This window comes from Dermatophagoides farinae, chromosome 4 (genome assembly GCF_024713945.1).
Source record: "Dermatophagoides farinae isolate YC_2012a chromosome 4, ASM2471394v1, whole genome shotgun sequence".
NCBI classification, from domain to species: domain Eukaryota; kingdom Metazoa; phylum Arthropoda; class Arachnida; order Sarcoptiformes; family Pyroglyphidae; genus Dermatophagoides; species Dermatophagoides farinae.
This window is the reverse complement of record NC_134680.1, coordinates 2,858,503-2,881,845: the sequence shown is the minus strand read 5'-3', so window position 1 is coordinate 2,881,845 and position 23,343 is coordinate 2,858,503. Positions and strand designations below refer to the sequence as shown.

At 27.9% G+C, this 23,343-nt stretch overlaps 1 protein-coding gene across 2 annotated transcripts in view; it reads right to left on the bottom strand.

Moving 5' to 3' along the window:
• LOC124500530 (uncharacterized) overlaps positions 1–23,343 on the bottom strand; it is a 31,308-nt gene continuing 7,965 nt past the window's right edge. The window contains exons 2-9 of one of the 2 annotated variants that reach the window (XM_075730023.1): positions 15,632–15,965; positions 14,566–15,521; positions 14,345–14,438; positions 13,681–13,748; positions 3,568–3,604; positions 3,291–3,403; positions 2,895–2,910; positions 1–415 (exon numbers count right to left, since the gene is read on the bottom strand). In XM_075730023.1, the coding sequence (XP_075586138.1) occupies positions 114–415; positions 2,895–2,910; positions 3,291–3,403; positions 3,568–3,604; positions 13,681–13,748; positions 14,345–14,438; positions 14,566–15,521; positions 15,632–15,965 (1,920 nt within the window). In that variant the 3' untranslated portion in view covers positions 1–113. The remainder of the gene's footprint in view (positions 416–2,894; positions 2,911–3,290; positions 3,404–3,567; positions 3,605–13,680; positions 13,749–14,344; positions 14,439–14,565; positions 15,522–15,631; positions 15,966–23,343) is intronic. The other variant, XM_075730024.1, reaches the window with a different exon arrangement.

Here is a 23,343-nt window from a genome sequence, read left to right as displayed (position 1 = left end):
TTTTTCATTTGATTTTTTTGTTTGTTTTGATGGCAGTTTTTAATTCAATAGAAAAAATTCAGTTACAACAACAGTGAGGGGTGGTAGAAGGTGAAAGCAGAAAAATCAAAATTCTAATTCAATGGTCTGACTAAATTGGCCACATTACTATTGATTGACCAACAATCATGACAATAACCAAATGTAATTAATCCATTCATAGTAAGATTATAATCACGTCCACAGCGTAAACATTTTTCCAATGATGATAATGATAATGATGATGATGATTGTGATGGTGGTAATGGTGGTGGTGGTGGTGATGTTTGTTGTTGCTGTGGTTGTTGCTGTTCATCATGTGTTTTCATATGTGCACGTAAATTACATGCTAATGCGAACCTTTTATGACAGATTTCACATTCATGTGGTTTATCTCCTATAATTGTTATATTTGTAAGAAAAAAAAATAAACAAAAAAAAAGAAAGAAAACATTTTTAATCAGGAATTACTAATCAATATCAATAAAATATTAATGCAAAAAAAAATGATAATTTAAAATTTCGAATCTAGATCATCAATGATTATTGATTTTTTAACATTCAATCATTCATCCAATCATCACACACACACACACACACACACAATGGTCGAACACTAATTTAGAATCAATTTTCAGTGGAAAAAAAAGACCTGTAGAAAACATTATCTTTCTATCTTTTTCTTTGTCTGTCGTTTTTTTTTCTGTGTCATCATTTTTTTCAAATCAATTTATCATCATCATCATTTTTTATTATTCGTTTCTATTTATCATTTATTTATTCTTTTTTCTGTGTGTGTTTGTCATTGTGAATGGTGATGATAATCTATATATATATATGGATCGATCATTCATCCCATTCATGACTGTTTTTTTTTGTAAACCTGATTTCCTAATTAAATGGATTATATCGATTTTTTTCTCTCTTGATAGTGTAGTGTTGTTGTTGTTGTTGTTGTTGTTTACATCACATCACCGGCATCTATGAACATCTTAGATAGATTAAGTTAGGTTATCTTTAAAGGAATTAAATAATGTTTAGGTCTTTTCGTTTGTGTTCTGCTAGCATTATTATTACTCAATGATATATTGAATAATTATAAAGTAGGCATGAATTTCATACATTGAAACTAAGCTTCTTAGTTTAGTTTAATTTAAAGTAAAATAGTTGCTGAATCAAATCAATAATAATAATAATAATAATGATGATGATGTGTGAATGTCGGTGTGTGTGTGTGTATGTGTCATGATCCGAATCGAATTTGAATCAAATCCTTCGGACGTTCTTTGAGTGTGTGTGTGTGAATAAAGAAATATACATACATTCAGTATGTAATCAAAGTATGAACATTTTTTTCATAAATTGCAATAATTTTCATTCATTGATTCATTCATTTTGAATGATAGATCATGTGTTTGTGTGTGTGTGGCGATAAGCACAAAGCACTTAGAAAACTAAAAAAAAAGAAAAAATGAAATAAATGATTGAATCAATCGAAATGTAAAGAGAGATTGAGAAAAAAAAACCACGTTCAATTATCGATTCACGAAAAGTAAAAGAAAAAAAAATATATTCAAATCCGATACATATTACGGTTATTATTTATAAATAATAACCGATGATGATGATGATGATGATTGTGATGATTATTATCATAAAGGTAATAATCAAATTCAATACAAACACACACAAACAAACTGACTGACTGACTGAAACTTGTTGAAAATTTATCATTTTCCTATCAAAGTGTGTGCGGTCATTTAATATATGGATCTAGATCTTGAAATGTATGCATTTGGTATATGAATGGAATATTATTCATTCATTATCATCATCATTCATCTGATATTCATTCATTCATCTAATATTTCATTCTACATTCATTGTGATTACAATGATGATGATGATGATGATGATCATCGCTACATTGAACGATTGTTGTTGAATGATAAACTTGCCAAAAAAAAAATTTGTTGTTTAATGTAATGATGATCAATTCAGCCAACTTTACTATTTACGATATGATCAATAATAACGGAACAATAAAAAATATGGCCAGGAAAAAAATTATTATCGTTATCATATGATGATGATGATTAAAGGGAAAAAATGAATGAATGATAAATTTACATCTGTAATGAATGAATTTTAGTTGTCCATCTTTTTATTTTTTTTGAATGTGAATTCACTATTCACCATTTATGTTATAATAATAATGAAGATGCTCGGTAATTGGCCTGTTTTTTTTTTTTGGCTTTCTTCTCGATATTATCTATGAACCGATACCTTTTTTTAAAGGATCTCCCCATTTAGAAGGCTATTTGGCCACTTACAATGAATGAATGATAATCAAATTCATTTTTAAGAGAAAAAGAAAAAAGATAATTTTTGATTCAAAAAAAAAAATTCGTGGAAGTATCAAAAAAAAGAAGAAAAAAAAATTTTCACATGAATTAGTTCAAATCAACTAATCTATGTGTATATATATGTGTGTGTAGGATCTGTATTTTTGAATGAATATTGAATGAATCTCTAACTGTTTGTGATTCAATGGATACCGATGAATGTATGGATAAATTATTATCTTTATATCTGGTATAAAATTTTGTAGTAATTATCGATCAAATTAATTGCAATTACATGCATACATCGGCCACACCTCTATATGTTTACAGAGAAAAAAAAATATAAAAAAGCACCCTGAATTAAATCAAGCTAACACACACACACACACACTTGAAATCACTACATTAATCGTTTTTGATCAAAAAAAAAAAAAAAAAAAAAAAACAGAAATTGTCATCAATCCTGTAGTATCACTGTAGTATGATAATTCAAATTGAATGGTTTGATAATTCCAAAAAAAAAAATCATACCTGAATGTAATAACATCTTTTTTTTTGATTTGATTTGGTTCGATTTAGAAAATGTCACAAGGATGATGACGATATTGTTGTTGTTGTTGTTGTTGTTGTTGTTTCATATTTTGAAATGTGAATAAAAAATGAATTTTTTTCCCGTTTATTTTTTTCACCACAGACAGAGAAATCGTCACCAATCAACATAGGAAATTATCATCGATTCAATGATGATGAACAGAATAGTTTATAAGCAAAACAAAACAAAAAACATAAACAAAAATGAAAAAAACGAATAACGAATGAGATTCAAATTAGTTGATTAATTTGATATAACTCAATTAATTGAAAAACAGCAACAAGAACATGAAAAATGAAATTCAAAAAAAAAAAAATAAAATAACAATAACTTACATGATTACGAAGATTAGTCTGTTTACTAAAACCACGATTACAAATGGAACATTTGAATGGCCACGAACCATTATGTACATACATATGGCTTTTAAGATCACCTGGTGTTGGAACTGTTGTATTGAATTATAATGAAACAACATTTAAAAAAAATGGGAATAATTCACAGTTGAATAAAGTATATGCAGAGATTAAGACACAAAAAAAACAATCAAATGTTAAATCTAATCAACATTATCAAAAATTTTAATCAAAAAAAAAAATTTTTTTTACTTACATGACTTGGAACACAATTGACAAGCATGTGGCTTAACCTAAGTTATTAAGATAATTGAGGAATGAGAGCAAAAAGAGAAAAAAAAACAAAAAAAAAAGAGATTAAATTAATAAAATTGAATTTAGAACAAACAAAAGAACATGGATTTCGAAACACGCACAAACACACAAACAAGCGAATACGAACTATGTTTGACAAACAAAAACGTTGAATGAGATTGACAAATGAAATCCATCATCATCATTAATTTCTAAATGTAATTTCCACATACAGACTTGATTTAACGACATTTATGGATGATGGTAATTATCAGACAAAAAAAACAAGAAGAAAAAAAACGACAACGATCAAAGTAAAAAAAAATTCAAAAAAATTCATTACAGGCAACCTGTTGCGCGAGCTATGAGCTGTTTATGCATTTTAGCAACAGGTTGCATTCCTTGATCAATTTATATATCTTAATGATTGGATTGGGCGTCAAATATTGAAACAAAATTTAATTTAATTTTTTTTACTTTTTGACAATGATTAATCAATGAAAAAAAAAACAAATATAAATACAAAAAATGCATTTGGGAAGAGAAAAAGCCAATGAAATTTGAGAATCTTTATTAGTACTTGTAATTGATCTTTTTCCATTATTGTTCTTGAAACCAATAAATTCTATTGTAGATTTACCGAATTTACATTTTATTTTAATTCAAACAGAGTTTTTCTTTGAGGAAAATATTAAAGACTTGCATTAAATGATCAAGTGATGAAGTCAGTCAGGCATTTATATATATGAGATTTATTATTGTTGAATGTTCGAAAAAAAAATATTTTTTTAAATGATTTTCGTGATCATGTGTGGAAAACTTATTTTCAACATCATTTTGTTAATTTTTTTGTTTCTTTGGATCATCAAAAATTAGAACAATTTCATCGTCATCGATAATGATGAATGTATGTCCATCGTGAAGATCATTTTCATCATCATTTTGCAGAAATTTGCTAAAGATTGATTATATCTAACAATGATGATGATAATGATGAGGCCAAACACAATTTTTATTTGTGGATGGCTCAAAAGTTGTCGGTGGAAGAGAGAGAGAGAAAGAGAGAAAGAAAGAGAAAAAATGTGTGTGTGTGTTACAAAAATTTAAATAATTTTTAATAACCAAAAAAGAAAAAAAATCATATCGATCATCAATAAATTGCGTGCATCTGATATATTCTTATTCTGTTTACTGTCTTTTGGCTACCGAAATTTTCTAATTAGAATTTTTTTTTCTCTCTCTCTCTTTCTCTCTAATATCGATCAACTATTAATTATCATCATCAATCAAATATCAAACATTGGATGATGATAATAATGAAAACTCAATAAGGGAAAAAGGTTTTTTTCATCAAAAAACGAAAAAAACTTTGGTTGTCTCATGTGAAGTGATGAAAAAAAACCTCCAAAGAATCATAATAACAATCAACAATGATGAAAGCAAAAAAAAAAACTTATTGACCTCAATGATGATGATGATGATGATGATGATGATCACCATCATCACGACTAATCATCATTGAACAACAACAAAGAAAATGCAAAGAATCCATTTATTCATTCATTCATTCATTTAGGTCAATGCAAACAAAAAAAAACTGTAATAAATTGGAATTTGCATTTTGGCAAATAAAACAAAATTAAAAAAAGAATTGAACTCTATTTTTTTGCGTTTTAAAATTGATCATATTTATTTATTTCAATCAATCGATATTGTGACAGAAATCAGACAAAAAAAATAAAGAAATAAAGTAGTAGTATGCAATATAATGAATTGCCAAAAACGATTATTATCAAAAAAATCGATTTCGGCCATTGAATTCAACAATGGAATCGATTTTTGTTGTTGTTGGTTTGTTTGATGATGCTGATCATATATATGAAGTATAATTATCAATTTGTATATTTGATAAAACGAGAATTTGATTACAATGATCATCATCATCATCATCATCATCAATAATCAATTATTATTGTTTCATTGTTGAATAATATGTGGTTTTTTTTCATACAAACTACTAAATGATGACGACTATTAATATTACAATTCTGATGAATGAATGATCATTAGCTAAAATCACACACACATACACACACAATTATTGAATTTATTTTGATTCAGGATCCATCTATCCATTCATTCTATTTAGCTTGAAGCATTTCAAAAATTGATTGAATTTGATTTTCTAAAAAAATTCAGTTTTCAATAAAAAAAAATCCATGTATTATTATATTATGGATGTTTTCAATATTATTATGAATTTCGCTTACTAATTGCACAGCAGCAGCAGCAGCAGTCATTTGGTCTGTGTGTCTAGTCCTGGCGACAAATAATGATGTTGTTATTGTTGTTAGTGGTTGCAACTAATTGGAAACAAAATTTATAAGCACAAAAAAAAACATTATCAATTTTGTTGCGGTGGTCAAACACTGATGATGACCGTTTGTGGAAAAAAAACAATCTAATTGCCAAAAATAAATTCTGCCACCAAAAAAAAAAAAAAAAAGTTTTCTTTTGTTTTATCGTTTTTTTTTCTCTCGATTTTCACAAAGTATTGATGATCTAAAAAATGATAATGATAATATAGAGATAATAATAATAATTTTAATAATCATCATTGAGATCAATGATTCAAATAACAGAACAGAACTGAACTTTGGTACAGTACCTGTGCAGGCTGTATTCTGTTTTCAGAGTAGTATACAAAAGTCAAATTCTTTCATTATTATTTCTGGGTAAAAATAAAAATATTTGTGTCCATCTGCAGCCCTAAATAATACAAAAAGTAACTAACTACTATTATCATCTGATGATGATGACGACGATTGGGTATATCGCGTCGACAGTCATCATTATCCATCATAGATCATGGTGATGATGGTGGTTATGATGATGATAATAGTAATGTGGCGGCTATGTATAATATATAATTTACATTGTCTATCCAGGTGAATTGTGAAACAAGAAAAAAAAAATTGAAATGATCTCTCTTTCTTTTTTATGCAGTGACCATTGACGGTGGTGGTACCCAGAATGCATATGCAGTGGATATTTCAAAAAAAAACAACAACAACAACAACGACATATATAACCATCATGGTTTGTTTTTTTGTTTTTTTTTTGTTGTTGTTTTGTTCTATCTACCAATATATAACATTGATGATTATGATGGTCAATATCATCATCATCATAATGGTAGTTGATTTTTTTTTCTATTCAAAACCATAGGATAGATAGATAGATAGACATACATGTCAAACCAATATATAACAAACGAATTCAGCAAACATACACACACACACACCTTAGAAATGGTTCAATTAAAGTTTTTTTTTGCCATGGTTGTTGTTGTTGTTGTTGAAACATTTCAACAATTTCAACGAAAAAAAATTGCCACTGTCATCTCACCATTCATTCATTCAAGAGATAAATATTGTACGTGGTATGTATGCATATACAATGACCTATACCATGTATCAAAAAAGGTCAAATATACAACCTTGTACACTACCCTTATTTTTTTATTTCTATTTTTCGTTTACCGAAAAATAAAAAAGAATCCATCCATCTATTTCTATGGAATGATGATGATTGCTGTTGTTAGTCAGAAAAAAAAGAAAAAAGATTTTTGCCTACTGGCATTACACTCGTTCATTATTGATCATCATCATGGTACAGTATTTCTCATTGTGGGATTGGACATTGGTGGTGGTAATGGTGATGGTCAGCCATTATTATTATTATCATTTTTTTTTCTTAAAGATAGCCATACCTGTGTATATGATGACTATCATCATCATCATTATTATTATCATGTCTTTTTTCTTTTTTCATATTGAAACTACAACCACCACCACCCCCACTACCATCATCATCATCATCATCATCCTCGAAGATAATCATCATATTCACTCTCGTTTTGGTTATCTCAATTCATGTTTTTTTTTCTACCCCGTGGATGATCTGGTTGTATATGTGGATGGATGATATTATGGAAAGAAAGATTATGATGATTATTATTATTGTGATCATCATCATCATCATCAAATATCAACCAGCCAGCCATCCAGAATTCAAAAAAAAAGACAAACAACAATACGAACCGGTGATCGTTCATCATCATTTATAATCATCAGAAAATCATTCAAAGAATAACAATAAGGTTCGAAAAAAAAATTTTTTTTGTGATTTCGAGAAAAATGAATTTCAAATCAAAAAAAAAAAAAATGAAATTCAAATCTTAAACCTTCAATAATCATATAGAGAAAACATACCCTGCCTGTGCTCCACCTCCTCTGAGCTACGAAGATTTTCAGCCTTTTTTTTCATTTCATTTCGATTTGATTTGATTGAATGAATAAAAAAAACTACCCATTTTCAATCGAGCAAATGAAATGGAATGAAAAAAAAACATTATTTTATAAATATACAGTATGAATGATGATTGTAATAATGGACATTCGATATATAATTGTAGCCATCATCATCATCATAGATGATGTTGATGATGATTATGATCACTCAGAACAGACTACCATCATCATCATCAATTTTTAAATAATTTTTTTCCAGTAGCAGATAACAAAAAAAAACCATTATCACATATGGATCTAGCAACAGTAACAGCAACAATCATCATCATCATCGTCATGAATCGTATCGTGATGATGATGATGATGATGATTGTCGACAATTATATCGCGGATGATAATAATAAACGATTCATTTTTTATTCTATTTTCTGATTCAAAATAAGATAAAGAGATAAAAATGAGGAGAGAGAGACAGAAAGAAAAAGAAATGTGTAAAATGAATCAAAAATCGTTTGATATAACAAATGATAATGATAATAATATATGAAGAAATTTGCCTGAAAGAATAAATGGCAAAATTATTGATAAATGCTTGAATGATGTAATGGACACGACAATCACCATCATCACTACTAATCAATAACGATCGAGAATATACCATGTATCCAGAGCAACCAAAAAAAAAAATGAAGAATCACGTTTATCGCGATCCATATCATCATGGTTTATATAATAGTGATACATTATGTTATATAATCGAAAGTGTGTATGAATGGTAGCTAGTTATGTATCATCATCATCATTGTTTATATCCATAAAGCTCGTGCTCGGACAAAAACTATATATATATAACCATCATGTATGAATGATGAATGGAATGATGTGAGAGAAAATATGACCAACTATAGATTAGAATGTGGTACAATGATCAAAAAATGTGTGGTAACAAATTTAATTTCAATGGAATTTTTTTTACTACTGATTATCCAAGCTGATTGGAAAAGAATAAAGATTTTTTTTTGATCGAAATTCTTGATTTCTGATGATGATACTGTCGAACAAATCAAATCAAATCAAATCAAATTAAATTGATGTAAAGATTAAGATAATAAAAATGAAAGATTCCTCATTATAAATAAAGTATTACAAGTGTGTATGTTACAAAACGAAGAGAAAAAAAAACATTATCGAAATGAAATTCGGTAGCAATTGAAATGATGATAATGATGATGAACTAAGAAATAATTCGGTATGTTAATCATTCATACCAAAGAGATTATTATTATTATTATTTGGTGTGGCTTTTAAGTCATTGACTACTGAACAACAGCAACCATGGCTAGCCTGTTTTTTTCTTTTTAACTCAAAAACCATTAAATCCAATCTGAATGTTGATGATGAGAGTTATCCGAGAACCGAACCGAATTTTTGTTGTTCATCATCATCATCATCATCATCATCATTCGTACTGAAACATAGAATAATGAATCGCTATGATGAAGAAGATCGAAGATGAAAAAACCGAACAGAACAAAACAAAACAACAACAACAACAACAACAAAAAATCGTGACTGATCGTCACGCAAAAGAAATAACTAATTCAAACATAAACTACTGAACTGTATTGAACAAATTTTTTTGTTTTGTTTCGTTATCGAATGGAACACTGAAATACCGAAGTCAAAAACAACAGCAGAAAGAGAGGGAGAGAGAGAGAGAGAAACCACTAAAAAAATCACTATGTCTATCATCATCATCATCATAATAATAAACGCGAACAAATGAACCGAATAAGCTTCCGTGAACAACACACACACACACACATACAGTAGCCATACACACACCTGATGATCATCATCAATAACTTTTTTTCAAAAATAAAAATAAAAAAACGAACCAAAAATCGATCTCGATCGATCACAAATTTTTTTTTTTGAAAATCTCTCTCTCTCTCAATATACCAAGTATCTACAACAAGAACATTCCATATTCACTACAAGTAATAACTACTGATTGTAAGAAAGTAAGTAAGTAAGTAAGTAAAAAAAAAAATTTCAATCAATTGATAATCACATGGTGAGGTATTTTTTTTCTATAGAACAACTACAACAAGAATTACAGTATGTACACACGATGTGGATCTGAAAACAACAGCTTCAGTAAACACACACGCAAAACAAATGATCAATTAGTATATGGCCTGTGTGTCCATAACATGGTGGACACAAAGGTATCTTGATGCTGATGATGATAATGACCTTTTTTTCGATCCACACACACGCACACACACACACATGTTTTCACTTTTATTATTGTTGTTGTTGATTGTTCGACAGAATAGTAATTTTTTGAGTTTGTAAATTTTTTTTTGTTTCATTTGATGTTTATATGGTTCTTGTGTTTGTATGTGAGAGAAAGAGAGAGAGAGAGAGAGAGATTCGATGAGAAAAAAACGACAATATTTTCCTTTTTTTCACTCTTAAAAAGGTTTAATTTTCAAATTTGGAAAAAAAATTTTCCAACAAAATTATCTTATTGACATAATTCATCATCATCATTAAATGTAAGAAAAAAAAAATATAGATCGATTATATCGAGTGATTGTAAGTGTGTAGTTAAAGTAGAGGAAAAACTAACGGATCAAATTAACGAAACAAAAAACAAAAAAAAAATCGAATCAAATTACAATTTAATCGTTGATAATGATAATTATGATTGGTCATTCTGGAACAAATACATTGAAATGATCAAAATGATTACTTTCATCATCATTTTTTTTTTTCGATTGCAAACAATTTTCAAACAAAAAAAAAGTTATCAAATTAACACACACACACACACACATCAAATTATGTAACATTTGAATAATCAATCAAATCAAAACAATCATTGTGTGGATCATTATACAATATAATTCTCATGACATTTTCAACAAATGTACAAAATTGTAACAAAAAAAAAACATAACTTTAGTTTTCGTATCAAATTTTTTCAATCCGAAATTCATGAATCATTTTATACACACACACACACCATTCTTTAGTACAGTATCAGTCATGAAGAAAATGATGATTATCATGGAAAAAAAAACGGTGGGAATGGAATTTCGTTTTTTTTTTTTTTTAGTTTTTCAAAAAGATGCTACTTATATCACAGACAGACAGACAAACAGGCAAATAATAACAGAATAATAATAATAATAAACGAAACGAAATAAAATGAAAGTATATAATCTATCCGATTATAATCATATATGATTTCAATGTGATCATCGGTCGATTTTTTTTTTTTTTTTTTTGGTTTTTCAAGAATGGAAAAAAAAGTTGAAAGAAGATTTTCTAAGATGATAATCATCATCCGAGAAAATACTAGTACAAACAAACCATAAACTTATGGAAAAAAAAATCTGCAGACCAAGTGATAGAGAGAAAAAAAAACACATCTGTGTTGAGTGTCTGTGTGTGTGTGTGAATCCTAAGAGAAAAGAAAAAATCTTTGCATTGCCGCTTCCATTTTACCACCATCATCGTTGATGTTTTTTTTTTTTGTTTTGTTTTGTTTGTTTGGATTATTATTGATGATGAATATCATATATTTGTCGGACCACTCTTTGATTACTGAAATATATTGTTGCTGTTGTCGTTGTTTCATAATACTACGAATGATATGGCACACACACACACAGACATCAAAGATTTATTTATGGTCTGATTTGTTGTATATATTTCTACATATATTTGAACATTGGGCCAAAAAAAAAAACAAATTCATAATAATAACGATCAATATCAGAAACAAGCCGAATAGAAAAAATCATCATCATATGGATCAAATGTTTATTTTATCGGGCGAAAAAAAAACAAAAGAAATTGGAATAAAATCCTTTCAAATAAAATTAAAATCTTCGTAAACAAAAACGATCGATAAATTGAGACAAATTTTGTTACCCACGAATCAAACACACACACACACACACAACGAATGACCAAAAAACAATCCGGAAAATAGAAAGAAACCGACAAAAAAAACATCACACACACACACATTGACTTGCCGAATCAATTACACTTGATTCACGGCTACTATCCATTATTCAAATAAATTATTTTAAATTGAACACTTTATATATATATCTTTTAATGTGTTTGTGTGAATATATAAGAATAGAACAGAATAAAAATGGGAAAAATGATTCTTTTTTTTATCATCATGATCATTATGAATGGAAATGAACTTTGAAAATAAATAATAAATTCATTTTAAGTTCAGAACACATACAAATATACACACTAACAAACTTAGTAACTAACAACAACAACAACAACAAAAAGGGAAACTGTGAATAAGAAACTCAAAATAAAATACTATACAATCCATGAATATATTGGTGTATGATATAAGAAATCAATGGAAAAAATGCCGACAAAAGAAAACATTATCATGTTTATGAAGTCTTGCAAAAACATCTTGAAAATATTTTTTCTTAAAAAAAAGAACAATTGAAAAAAAATACCCGGACAATGATATGTATTCAGTGTTAATTCGGTTATTGTTTATATTAATTAAATAAAATCCGATATATCGGCACACATAAAGAGAGTGGAAACAGTGTGATTTTGTTTCTGACCAACAAAATACACAAAATAAGTTTATTGAGAAAAAAAAACATATCGCGATATTTAGGAAAACATAGCCAAAAAAAACAAAAAAACAAACAATTCTCGAATACCCGAATTATTAAGGATTTTGATAAGGTCATGTTTATTTTTTCGGAATGAATATTTTTAATTTTGTCGATATATTTTAGTAAGAAAAAAAAAGTTTACTTTTTAAAAATGATAAACAATTTTTTCTACGAAAAAAAAGTGCTGTTCACTGATGCATTGAATGCATACAAAAACATACACACACACACACACACACAAATGGCAGAGGTGTTTAATCAACTAACTAACCAACCATTTCATTCATGAAAAAAAAACAAACGACATCATCATAATCAATTGAAGAAAAATTTCTGTTAAACAAATCATCATCATCATCATCATCATTATTATTATAGGTGTTAATTGAACAAATTGTCGCCACCTCTTGTGCTCATTTCGTTCACTATAAATGATGATTACATCAACAATAAACAAACATAAATGATGATGATGATGATGATTATTATTATTGAACACGTCATTGACGCGCGTTTGTAGTTGACAAGTTTAAATGAAAATAAAATAGTAATCAAGAATAAAGCCAGTGATACATGAAGTGTGTCCATATCAGTGTTTGTGTGTGTGTGTGTGTGGCCTATTGGTATAAAAGATTAACCAACTGGAACGTTGCCGATGAATGAATGAATGAGACAAAGGAATTGGCAAAGAAAAAAAAACACAAACGCTAATTATCTAGTTGTGAAAATATAATTAATTATTATCAAGTGTGTTTGTTTGTTTGTTTGTCTGTGGTTTCTATGATGATATTTCGTTTCAAGTTTTGCCGTGATTTTTTTTTTGTTTCGTTCAATTTGTAACCTTTGGACCGTGTGATATTCATTCATTCATAAGTTGATTGAAATTTTAGTTATCTTTCGGTCCGAGTGTGTGTGTGTGTAAATAATAATAATAATAATAATCGGTGACGCGTGTCATTTTTTTTGTTGTTGTTGTTGTGAAGATCTCAATCATCATATTATATTGGCTAAATGTGTGAAATATTTTGTTTTTGTAGAGTAAATAAAAGTAAAACAACAACAAAAAAAAACACCTACCTTATTATGTGTCATACGATGATAATATAGATTCGAACTAGCTGTAAAACGTTTACCACATATTGGACCTATGATGATGTGGGGAAAAAAAATAGGAAGAGAAAAAACAATATTAAATCAGCGATAATAAAAAAAAACATTGAAAATAATAAAGATGTATATACGACTAACTATATTTATTATTGAAAGTTCAATGATAATCTGATGTGTGTGTGTGTGGCTATATAATTTATCATCATTTGATTTGTAGCAGAAAAAAAAATTTGTCGTAATTTTAAAATTTTATTTCCACATATCATCATCATCATCATCATACTCCTTAAATTAGCAACATTCATTCATTCATTCATCATTACTTTTTTTTCTCAATATATTAGTATCATTTCATTATCGTCGTGTTGGAAGAAGAAAAAAAAATCTTGTCCAATTTGACAATTTTTCTCATTCACAACAACAACAACAACAACAACCATAACTTGATATTTATTTATTACATCGTGATAATCAAACACATACACATACTAAGTTAATCATTATCACATGATAATTTTTTTTTACTTTTCTCTTCATTGGAAAATTTATTATTTCGCAAAACAAAACAAAAAAAAAAAAAATAAAGATGACGAGAAAAAATGAATTTTTTTTTCTATTCAATTATACTTACATTGATGTGGTTTTTCACCAGAATGTATTCTGCGATGTGTATTTAATGATGATGATGTGCTAAATCCTTTGCCACAAACATCACAAACATGAGGCTACAATGATGAATTAATGATGAAATGAAAAAGAAAAAAAGAAATCATGAATTTTGTCTTAATTTTGGTATAAATTTTAATGAGAGAAAAAAAAACCAGGAAAATATAAAATGAAAGCAAAACATACTTTTTCACCAGTATGTGTACGCAGATGACGACGTAATAATGATGGTCGATCAAATGCTTTACCACAATATTCACATGGTAACATTGTACGTTCACGTGGTTTTTTCACCACTAAATGATTAGCTAAAGATTTCATTGTTTCAATATCTTTTAATACGGTTTTTGTCATTGTTAGTTTTAATGCTGCTGCAGCAGCAGCAGCAGCAGCCGCAGCATTAGTTTTAGCCATTGCCTTTGTTGATGCGTTCAATGTTCTTGATGATGATGAATTCAATATTTTCATTGTTGCTGTTGTTGTCATCGATTTTGATGTTGAATGACTTTTCATTGTATTCGATGATGATGATGCGGCTGATAAATGTCCATCATCATCATCATCATCATCAACATCTTCAAAATCATCAACAATATCCTCCTCCTCTTCCAAATCATCATGATGATCGATCATAACATTATCACAACAATCATCATCATCATCATCAACATTGATCATAATTTTATCATCATCATCATCATCAATATCATCATCGATTACCGATTCTGGTGAACTTGGTAATCGTGGTTGATTATTATTATTATGATGAATTTTTTTATTATTATTATTATTATTGATGATCATATTGTTGGTATTACTATTATTATTATTTTGATTGTTATTCATTGAGAGATCAATTGTCATTGTCGTTGACATTGTTTTTGTTGTTATTTTAGTCGTATTTGTTGTTGATGATGATAATTTTCTTGTTGTTGACATTGTTGTTTTATTTAATTTTGATAAAAATTCATTATGATGATCCGATAATGCTGACGATGATGATAAAAAAGGTAATAAATGATTTTCATTATTCTGTGAAAATAACGTCGATGATGACGATGATGATGATGATGATATCGATGATGTTGTCGATGATTCGGATGGTGATGCCAATAATGACATTGAAAGATCAAGTGGACTATCTGTTGTTGTTATTTTGTATTCGTTTTGGAAGAAAATTAAAAATAAAAATAAATTTTTTACATGGATGAATTCGAACAAAAAAAAACAAACAAACAAACAAAAAACCTACCTTGTAATGCTTGACGACAAATAAATGCATGATGATGATGTGTACGAAAAAATGGTGATACAGCAAACAATGATGGATAGAATTGATGAAACAATGTTGTTGTTGTTGTATTTAGATCGAAATTTTTGAGATCATAATATACGACAATCTCTTTATTTGAAACAATTGTCTGTATACATTCATATATCACTTCACCACGTATTATACGTCCAATAATATTGACATTTTCATTCAATAATTTTGTTATTGTTACAAAACGTATCCAATTACAATGTCGTACTTTTTTATTATCAATATCACGTATCTCATCGAAACAACCAAATTTATTTCGTATCTAAAATATATATATAAAAAAATGGGAAGAGTGAATTAATCAATTAAAATCCAATAATAATAATAATAATAATAATTGGAAACAAAATTTGTTTGTTGAAAAAATGTATTTTTATCTCTTTGTGTTCATGTGTTCATTCATCCATTTCAATTTCAGATTTTTAAATCAATTAACTATTTTCAAACAAAATCAATATAATCAATATGCATCGAAGAAAAAAAGGAAAAAAAATTTGCAAGATTAGTTTTTTTTTGCTCTGAAGATTTGGAAAATTCGAAAAAAATCATTTATCATTTTTTGTGTTTTAGTGGTAAAGAATATATTATATTGAAATATGTACGTCTTGTATGTTTTTTTTTAATTCGTTATTCACACTATCAATATGACCACTTTTTCCGTATCTTTCTGTTCTTTCTGAGAAAGAAATTAATCAATTATACTTTCATATGATTTCGAATAACTATCTGATTGAGAACAACAACAACAACAACAACAACAGCAACAAGTGTTCGAAAATTACCTTCAATCTTGCTTGCTTGCATTTGTGTGGACAGAATCACATATCTGTTTTTTTTTTAATTAATGATCATAAGCAAAGCCAATATGGCACATAGTGATCGACTATCTATACATCTATCCATATTTGACATTTGGAAAATGTTGGAAAAATGATGATGAGAAAAAAATTATTATCAATTCTAAGCCGAAAAAAATGTTAACGAAAAAAAAAACAGCTGGATATTTAAATTCCACATACACACACACAGATATGGTATATAGTAGTATAGTGACATATTTTTGTATTGCAAAAAAAAGAAAAAAAAATAATTTCAAGCAATGACCTATGGTCAACCACCAACTACAACAAGTGTATGTGACCGCCCCGTTATTTCTATTAATTTACCGGTCAACCTGTTGACCTGTTACATGTTGTATATGACCACCATCATGACCAAAACGATCATCAATGTGACAATAATCATCATCATTGAATGGTGATGGTGACCTATGTTATATATAAGATTGGTGATAATGATTCTTTAAAGATATTTATCCTATCTTTTATCTTATTATTAAATTGAAATGAGGCGAAATAAAAATATGGCAATGAGGTTCTCATCAAATAGTCATTTTTTTTATTATTTTCAATGATTTTTTTTTATATACTCAAATATCCATAACATGATAAACAACAACAAAAAAAAGAGCACACACACACACACATAAACAGTTTTCGTAATATATATTTTATTTTATGAAAAAAAAATTTCCATAAACTTCCACAAACAAAAAATAAAAATTTAATGATGATTAATTCTCATTCATAATGATGATGATGATGATGATGATGATGATCAAGATGAAGAATGTGAAAATGATAAGATATCAATGTTGTTGTTGTTTTTTACGAAAGTTGTCGCTGATCATCATTATAATCATCAGTTTTTTTTTGGAAAATTGAAAAAAAAAATTCAAAAAATTATTTTCCATAAAGAATTCTGTTATGGATGTTTTTATTTATTTATTTATTTATTTTTTTTTTGAAATGAAACGATCATCATCATATGTGCATGTTTTTAAATGATTTCCAATTTGATTCGTGTATGAAAATAATTTATCATCATTTCTCTCCTCTCTCTCTCCTTCTTCGTTCATTTGATTATTTTCTTAAATCCAGCAAAAAAATTTTTTTTATTCAAACATTCAAATATATTAATAGAACGAGAGAGAGAGAGAGAGAGAGAGAGAGAGAGAGACACCCGAAACAAGCAAGGTTCGAATCATTATCCGTGAGTGTGTACTAATCAAAAAAAAAAAAAATGAAAAAATGAAAAAAATTCAAAGTCAAATCAGTAATAATTTTCAATTAATCATTATTCACTTCCACTTGAAATATATGGAAATCTTATGACATAAACCACCATTTACCATTATCACTATCACTATAAAAAAAAATTTTTATTTGATGAAAAACAAAAACGAACGACCACCACCACCACCATATAATCATCAAATAAACACCATATTTTGAAATGATGTGGTTATATCCTCTTATGGATTTTTTTATCTTTTTTTTTATCTTTGGTAGTTTATGAACAACAATTTCATTTCTTTCCATATATATTTGGTTGATGATGGTTTGGGTTTGATTTGATTGAACAATCAATAATTTCTTAAAGTTTAATAGATTTTTTTTTTTGGTTTTGGTTTTCCATATTTTTTTTCATATCTTTTTTACAAAAAAAAACAGGAAAAAAATCCATAAATTTCAAGCTGTGGATTATTTTCAAAAAAAAAAAAAAAAAAAAAAAAATCATGGTGATCACCATTATGTTTTTTTTTCGAAAATGATCGAATGAATAGAAAATCAAAAAAAAAATCAATTATCAATTATCGATATGGATGATGGAGGTTTGAAATGTTTTTTGTTCCTTTTTCAATATAATTAATGGATATATTTTGCATTGAATCATCATCATCATCATCATCATCATCATCAATATTTAGATAGAGATGATTTTCAAGACAATCAGATCAATCGAATTCAACGGACAACAACAATCGAAAATGTTGCATTTTTGGCATACTCTGATGATGGGTTATACACAGAAAAAAAACATGATATATTATCCAATGTTCAATATACATATAAATCATCATAAAAAATGAATAAACTGCTTTTGGCCTATCTTTTTTTTTTTTTTTTTGGCTAAACCATCATCTTCCTGGGATACCATGGGTTTTTTTCATTTCAGAAAATGGAAAACAACTATCCTTGATCTGTCTATCTGTGTTTGTTGGCCATTTTTGCACTTTACCGAATGACCAAAATTGAAAACACACTGATATACTGATGAAACTAAATCCTAAAATCTTTATGAACTAAACTGATGAACTATGAAGTGAATGATGATGATGATGATGATGAAGAAATGGAAAATTAATTAATGGATCCATATCGCTGATTTTTTTTTCTTTTGCTTGTTTGAATATTGATGACGATGATGATGATGATGATGAATATGATGACGTGAATGAGAGAGGTGAAAAAAACTTGAATTCAAATTTTTATTTTTTTACTATAGTCATTTGGCCATTTATTTCATTATAAATAATCAATTGATTTATCTTGATGATGATGATGATGATGATCAATGGTATCATATTTCATTTTTTTGTTAATAATTCAAAAAATAAGTTTGATGCAATTCAGTATTTTTTTCAATTCATCATGATCATATGGTTCTTGTTTACGTTGTTTACATGTTGTTTTGTTAAGAAAATGAAAAAACATTTTCAATTTTAAAGGAACATTTCATCATTTCATTCAATGATTGAATAGAATATAACGATATGGATGAATTTTTTTTTCTTATTAAACTGTCATTTGTCATTAGAATCATTTCTGTTTATTGTTTTTTCTTGTTCAACTAACGAAAAATTGAAAAGATAAGAACAAAAACCAAATTAGGATTTTTTTTTGTTCGTTAGTACCGTTTGTTTATTTGTTTGATTCGTTGACAATAACAAGAAATTTTTGGCCAAAAAAAAAAATAAAAAACTCGAGACAAACCAATGAAAATAAAATGGAAAAATTTTCTCATGAAGATCTTCTTCATTTTCATAGTTAATCATCATCATCATCATCATAGTCATCGTCAGTGGTCTTATGGTTGATCAAAATCTTTCATTCATTTTATCTGCTTTAAAATGACTTGACTTTACTTAGCTTATTGGTGGAGAAAAAAAAACGGTGAGAGTTAGATGACCGCGGCATTTCGATCAGGTAAATTTTTTTTTTTAAATTTTTCCTGGCTTCACTAAATAAAAAATCAAGTTCATAGACCATAGATTGTTTTTCGTAGTCGTCTTCGTTGTCGTCATACACCTACACGATTACAAGATTTTTTTTCTTTCTCTCTCTCTCTCTCACTGTATGACAAGATATTCACAATCAAATATTGCATTTGATAACATTGTGAATATTAACTTGTGTGGTGTAGGTGATTTTTTTTTTTTTTTTTTGATAAAGCTTGCGCGGCAATAAACTATTGACAGATTAGATTAATTCTTTTGTTTTTTTCTTTGATACTGGTTTCTGGTGTAGTTTTTTTTGTGAATTCTACAAGTAAATTAATTCATTGATGATATGTTGGAAATGTTCTTTTTCTTTTTCTTCTTCTTGATAATTCATTAGTATTGACAACAACTACTATAGTAGTAGTTAATGATTATTTAAAAAAAGTTGATGATGTAATTGTTGTTGTTGCGCTTTGTATACAGGTCAAAGAATAAATGAATGATCATTTTTTTTTATTATGACCACAGCTGCTGAGTCTCGATGACCACCAGCACTACTAGCTACAACACACACACACAGATATTGTTTTGGACATTTATACATAAAACAAATAACGTCAAATGTAACGAATGTCGCGACGACGACGACGACGACGACAACAACAACAACAACAACAACATTCATCATTCAGTTCAATTCAATTGAAATTGATTGAAATCGATAAATATCATTCAACTTTTACTTGTCATATGATAAAATTAAGAATAAAATAAATAAAATGTGACATTTTTTCTTCTTATCAGATTTGTTTCAGATAAGTTATATTGATTCTGACTTTTTTTTAAAAAAAATCCATAGGGTTCATGGTGAAAATCTTTGAATGATTAAATGTTCAGAGAGAGAGTTTATTTGTCGTTATTATCATTTTTTTTATTGTTTTTTTTTGTTCAACTATTTTTTTTTTTTTTGAGATTTCATATCGGATCTAAAGATAATGGTTAAAACTGGACAACAGAAAAATATAAATTAAGACCACCTGACTAATGAACTGGAAAAACAAACTGCAAAAGTTCATTAATTTAAAACAAAATGAAAACAATTCATTTCAAGTAGCCAATGTGTGTGTGTGTGTGTGTGAGTTAGTGAAACTACTGATGATTATCAATCAATCGATCTTTTTCTGGCAGTAAGAAAAAAAAATTCCCGTAAATTCGTTATAATAATTTTATTTTTGGGGAAATATAATTTTGCAACGAACGACCACCACCACCACCATCATCATCACCAACATGATCATTCATTATCAATAGATCATATTTAATTGGCCAGATGATAATGATGATAATAATAATAATATGTCAATCGACACAAGTGTCATGTATCGGTTGTAATGTTTTCTTTGATATTAATTCGGGTTAAAAAAAACAGAATATCTCACGAAATGATCATTTGAAAAATTTTTAAAAGACATCCTGCTGGTCATGTTGTGTTGTTCACAAACAAAAACAAGATGGATGAAAAAAAAAGAAAAAAAAATTTATTTCGAAAGAAAAAAAGAGAAAAACTAATTGCTTCTCGTATCGCACACAATGTGTGTGTGTGTGTGTAACGACCATCATCGACAACAATCTACAGTAGTCAGTAGTTATATATTAGGATGATGTTCATCAAAATTCTTTCCATTTTCTTGTTTTGGAAGATTCCATTGAACAACATTTAATTTATGAGAAATTTTTTTTTCTTCTACTGCAGTAAAGCAGAAAAAATCGTGTATAGCACCTGAGATATATTATCAAAAAAATAGACAAATGAAATACGCTTGACGCTACTAGAAATATCGCGTTGCTTTATCATCAACATTGATGATGATGATGATGAGGCTCATGATAATAATGTTCAACAAATGAACAGCAGCTGATAATGAATTTCTTCTATTTTCTGCTACTGCTGTTGTTGCTGCTGGTGCTGCTGCTGAAAGATTCATTTCATTCAACAATTTACATTCGAAAAAAATTGAAAAAAAATTGAGAGAAGAAAAAATGTAAAGAAATAAGGTAAGGTAAAGCTTGCTGAGCTAGGCCATGTCATGCCAAACAAGCTTTTTTTTTTAATTTCAGCTGCTGCTGTTCCTTGGTTGAAATGAATCTAAAATCTTTTTTCTTTTTTTCTTCTTCTTCATTGTGTGTGTGTGTGTGTGTGAGGCATATGAGCTGATGATGTTCATCATCGCTATTGTTGTTCAAAACTGAAGAAGAAGCAATTTAAGAAATAAATAGCCAGAGTTTATAATAATAATAATTAATAATTAAATACCTGGCAAAAATAAGCAATTTTTCTTTTTTATGAAAAATAAATAATCTACGTTCAAATCAATTAGAATTTTTTTTTTTTTTTTTTTGATTCCAGAACACTATGGAATCAAATTATCAATCGAAAGAAATATGTTCAAGATAATTTCAGATACACACACACACTAATAATAAGTGGCCATGATTGGCCAATCTATTATCATCGAATAAATAAAAGAACAAAAAAAAAACAATCAGCCAATATGGCCACCATATGGCTATCGAGCCACCACCATCATCAACACGCTTGTCTTTTGTTTGAAAAAAAAACAAAAAAAAAAACGAATAAAGATCGTGCGCGCAACAGGTAGCTTCATAGAAAAAAAAATTGCCTGTCGAATCAATATACATATATACCAAGCTTCAACAACAACATCACCATCGATGGCTAATCATTTGTTTTATTATTGCTTCAAAAATGATCAATCGTCTTTGTGTTTAAATTTTCGATCCATTTTTTTTTCTTGATTCGAATGTAGATTGTTGTTGTATGATCTCTATTGGAATTCAATTTGGGGGTGGTGGTACTCGTGATAAAAAGAATTACAACTGTATTCATCATCGATGATGGTTGCAATCAAAAAAAAAAAAAAAACAATGGCATCAGCGGGTGATGTATTGTAGTATTGTCAATATTAATTGACTTGAACAAAAAGCAACAAACGACGAATAAGAAAAAGAAAACGAATTGAAATTGTCAATTTTTAATTTTCAATTCGATTCGGTCGATAGTGAGTAATAATAGGAAACCTTGAAAAATGAATGACCACCTTCAACTCTCATTACACCTTTCCATCATCATCATGATCATCAGCTAAAGAATTCAGGTAAACTTTCCAGGATTCCAGAAAATTATTTCATCAGATAAACATTATCAACAACAAACATATATATTCCGGGTGTGTGTATACAACAAGGGGCAAGATTATATTTTGTATCATTACAAATATTATTTTGTTTATGTTGTCCATTTTTAATGATTAATTATCTTTATATTACACACAAACTAAACATCATTTTGCCTTCGTCCATCTCTCCAATATTTCCATTTTCATTTCATAAATGAAATATTATTATTATGCACTTCAGGTAGGTCTTACTTCGAATGTATTGCCTTTTGTATTTTTTTTTTTTTTTTTTTTGTCTTCAAAATTTATAAACATCATATCATATGGAATCAGGTTCATTATTGTTATATATGTTTGTTATGCATTCACTTCCATAGATA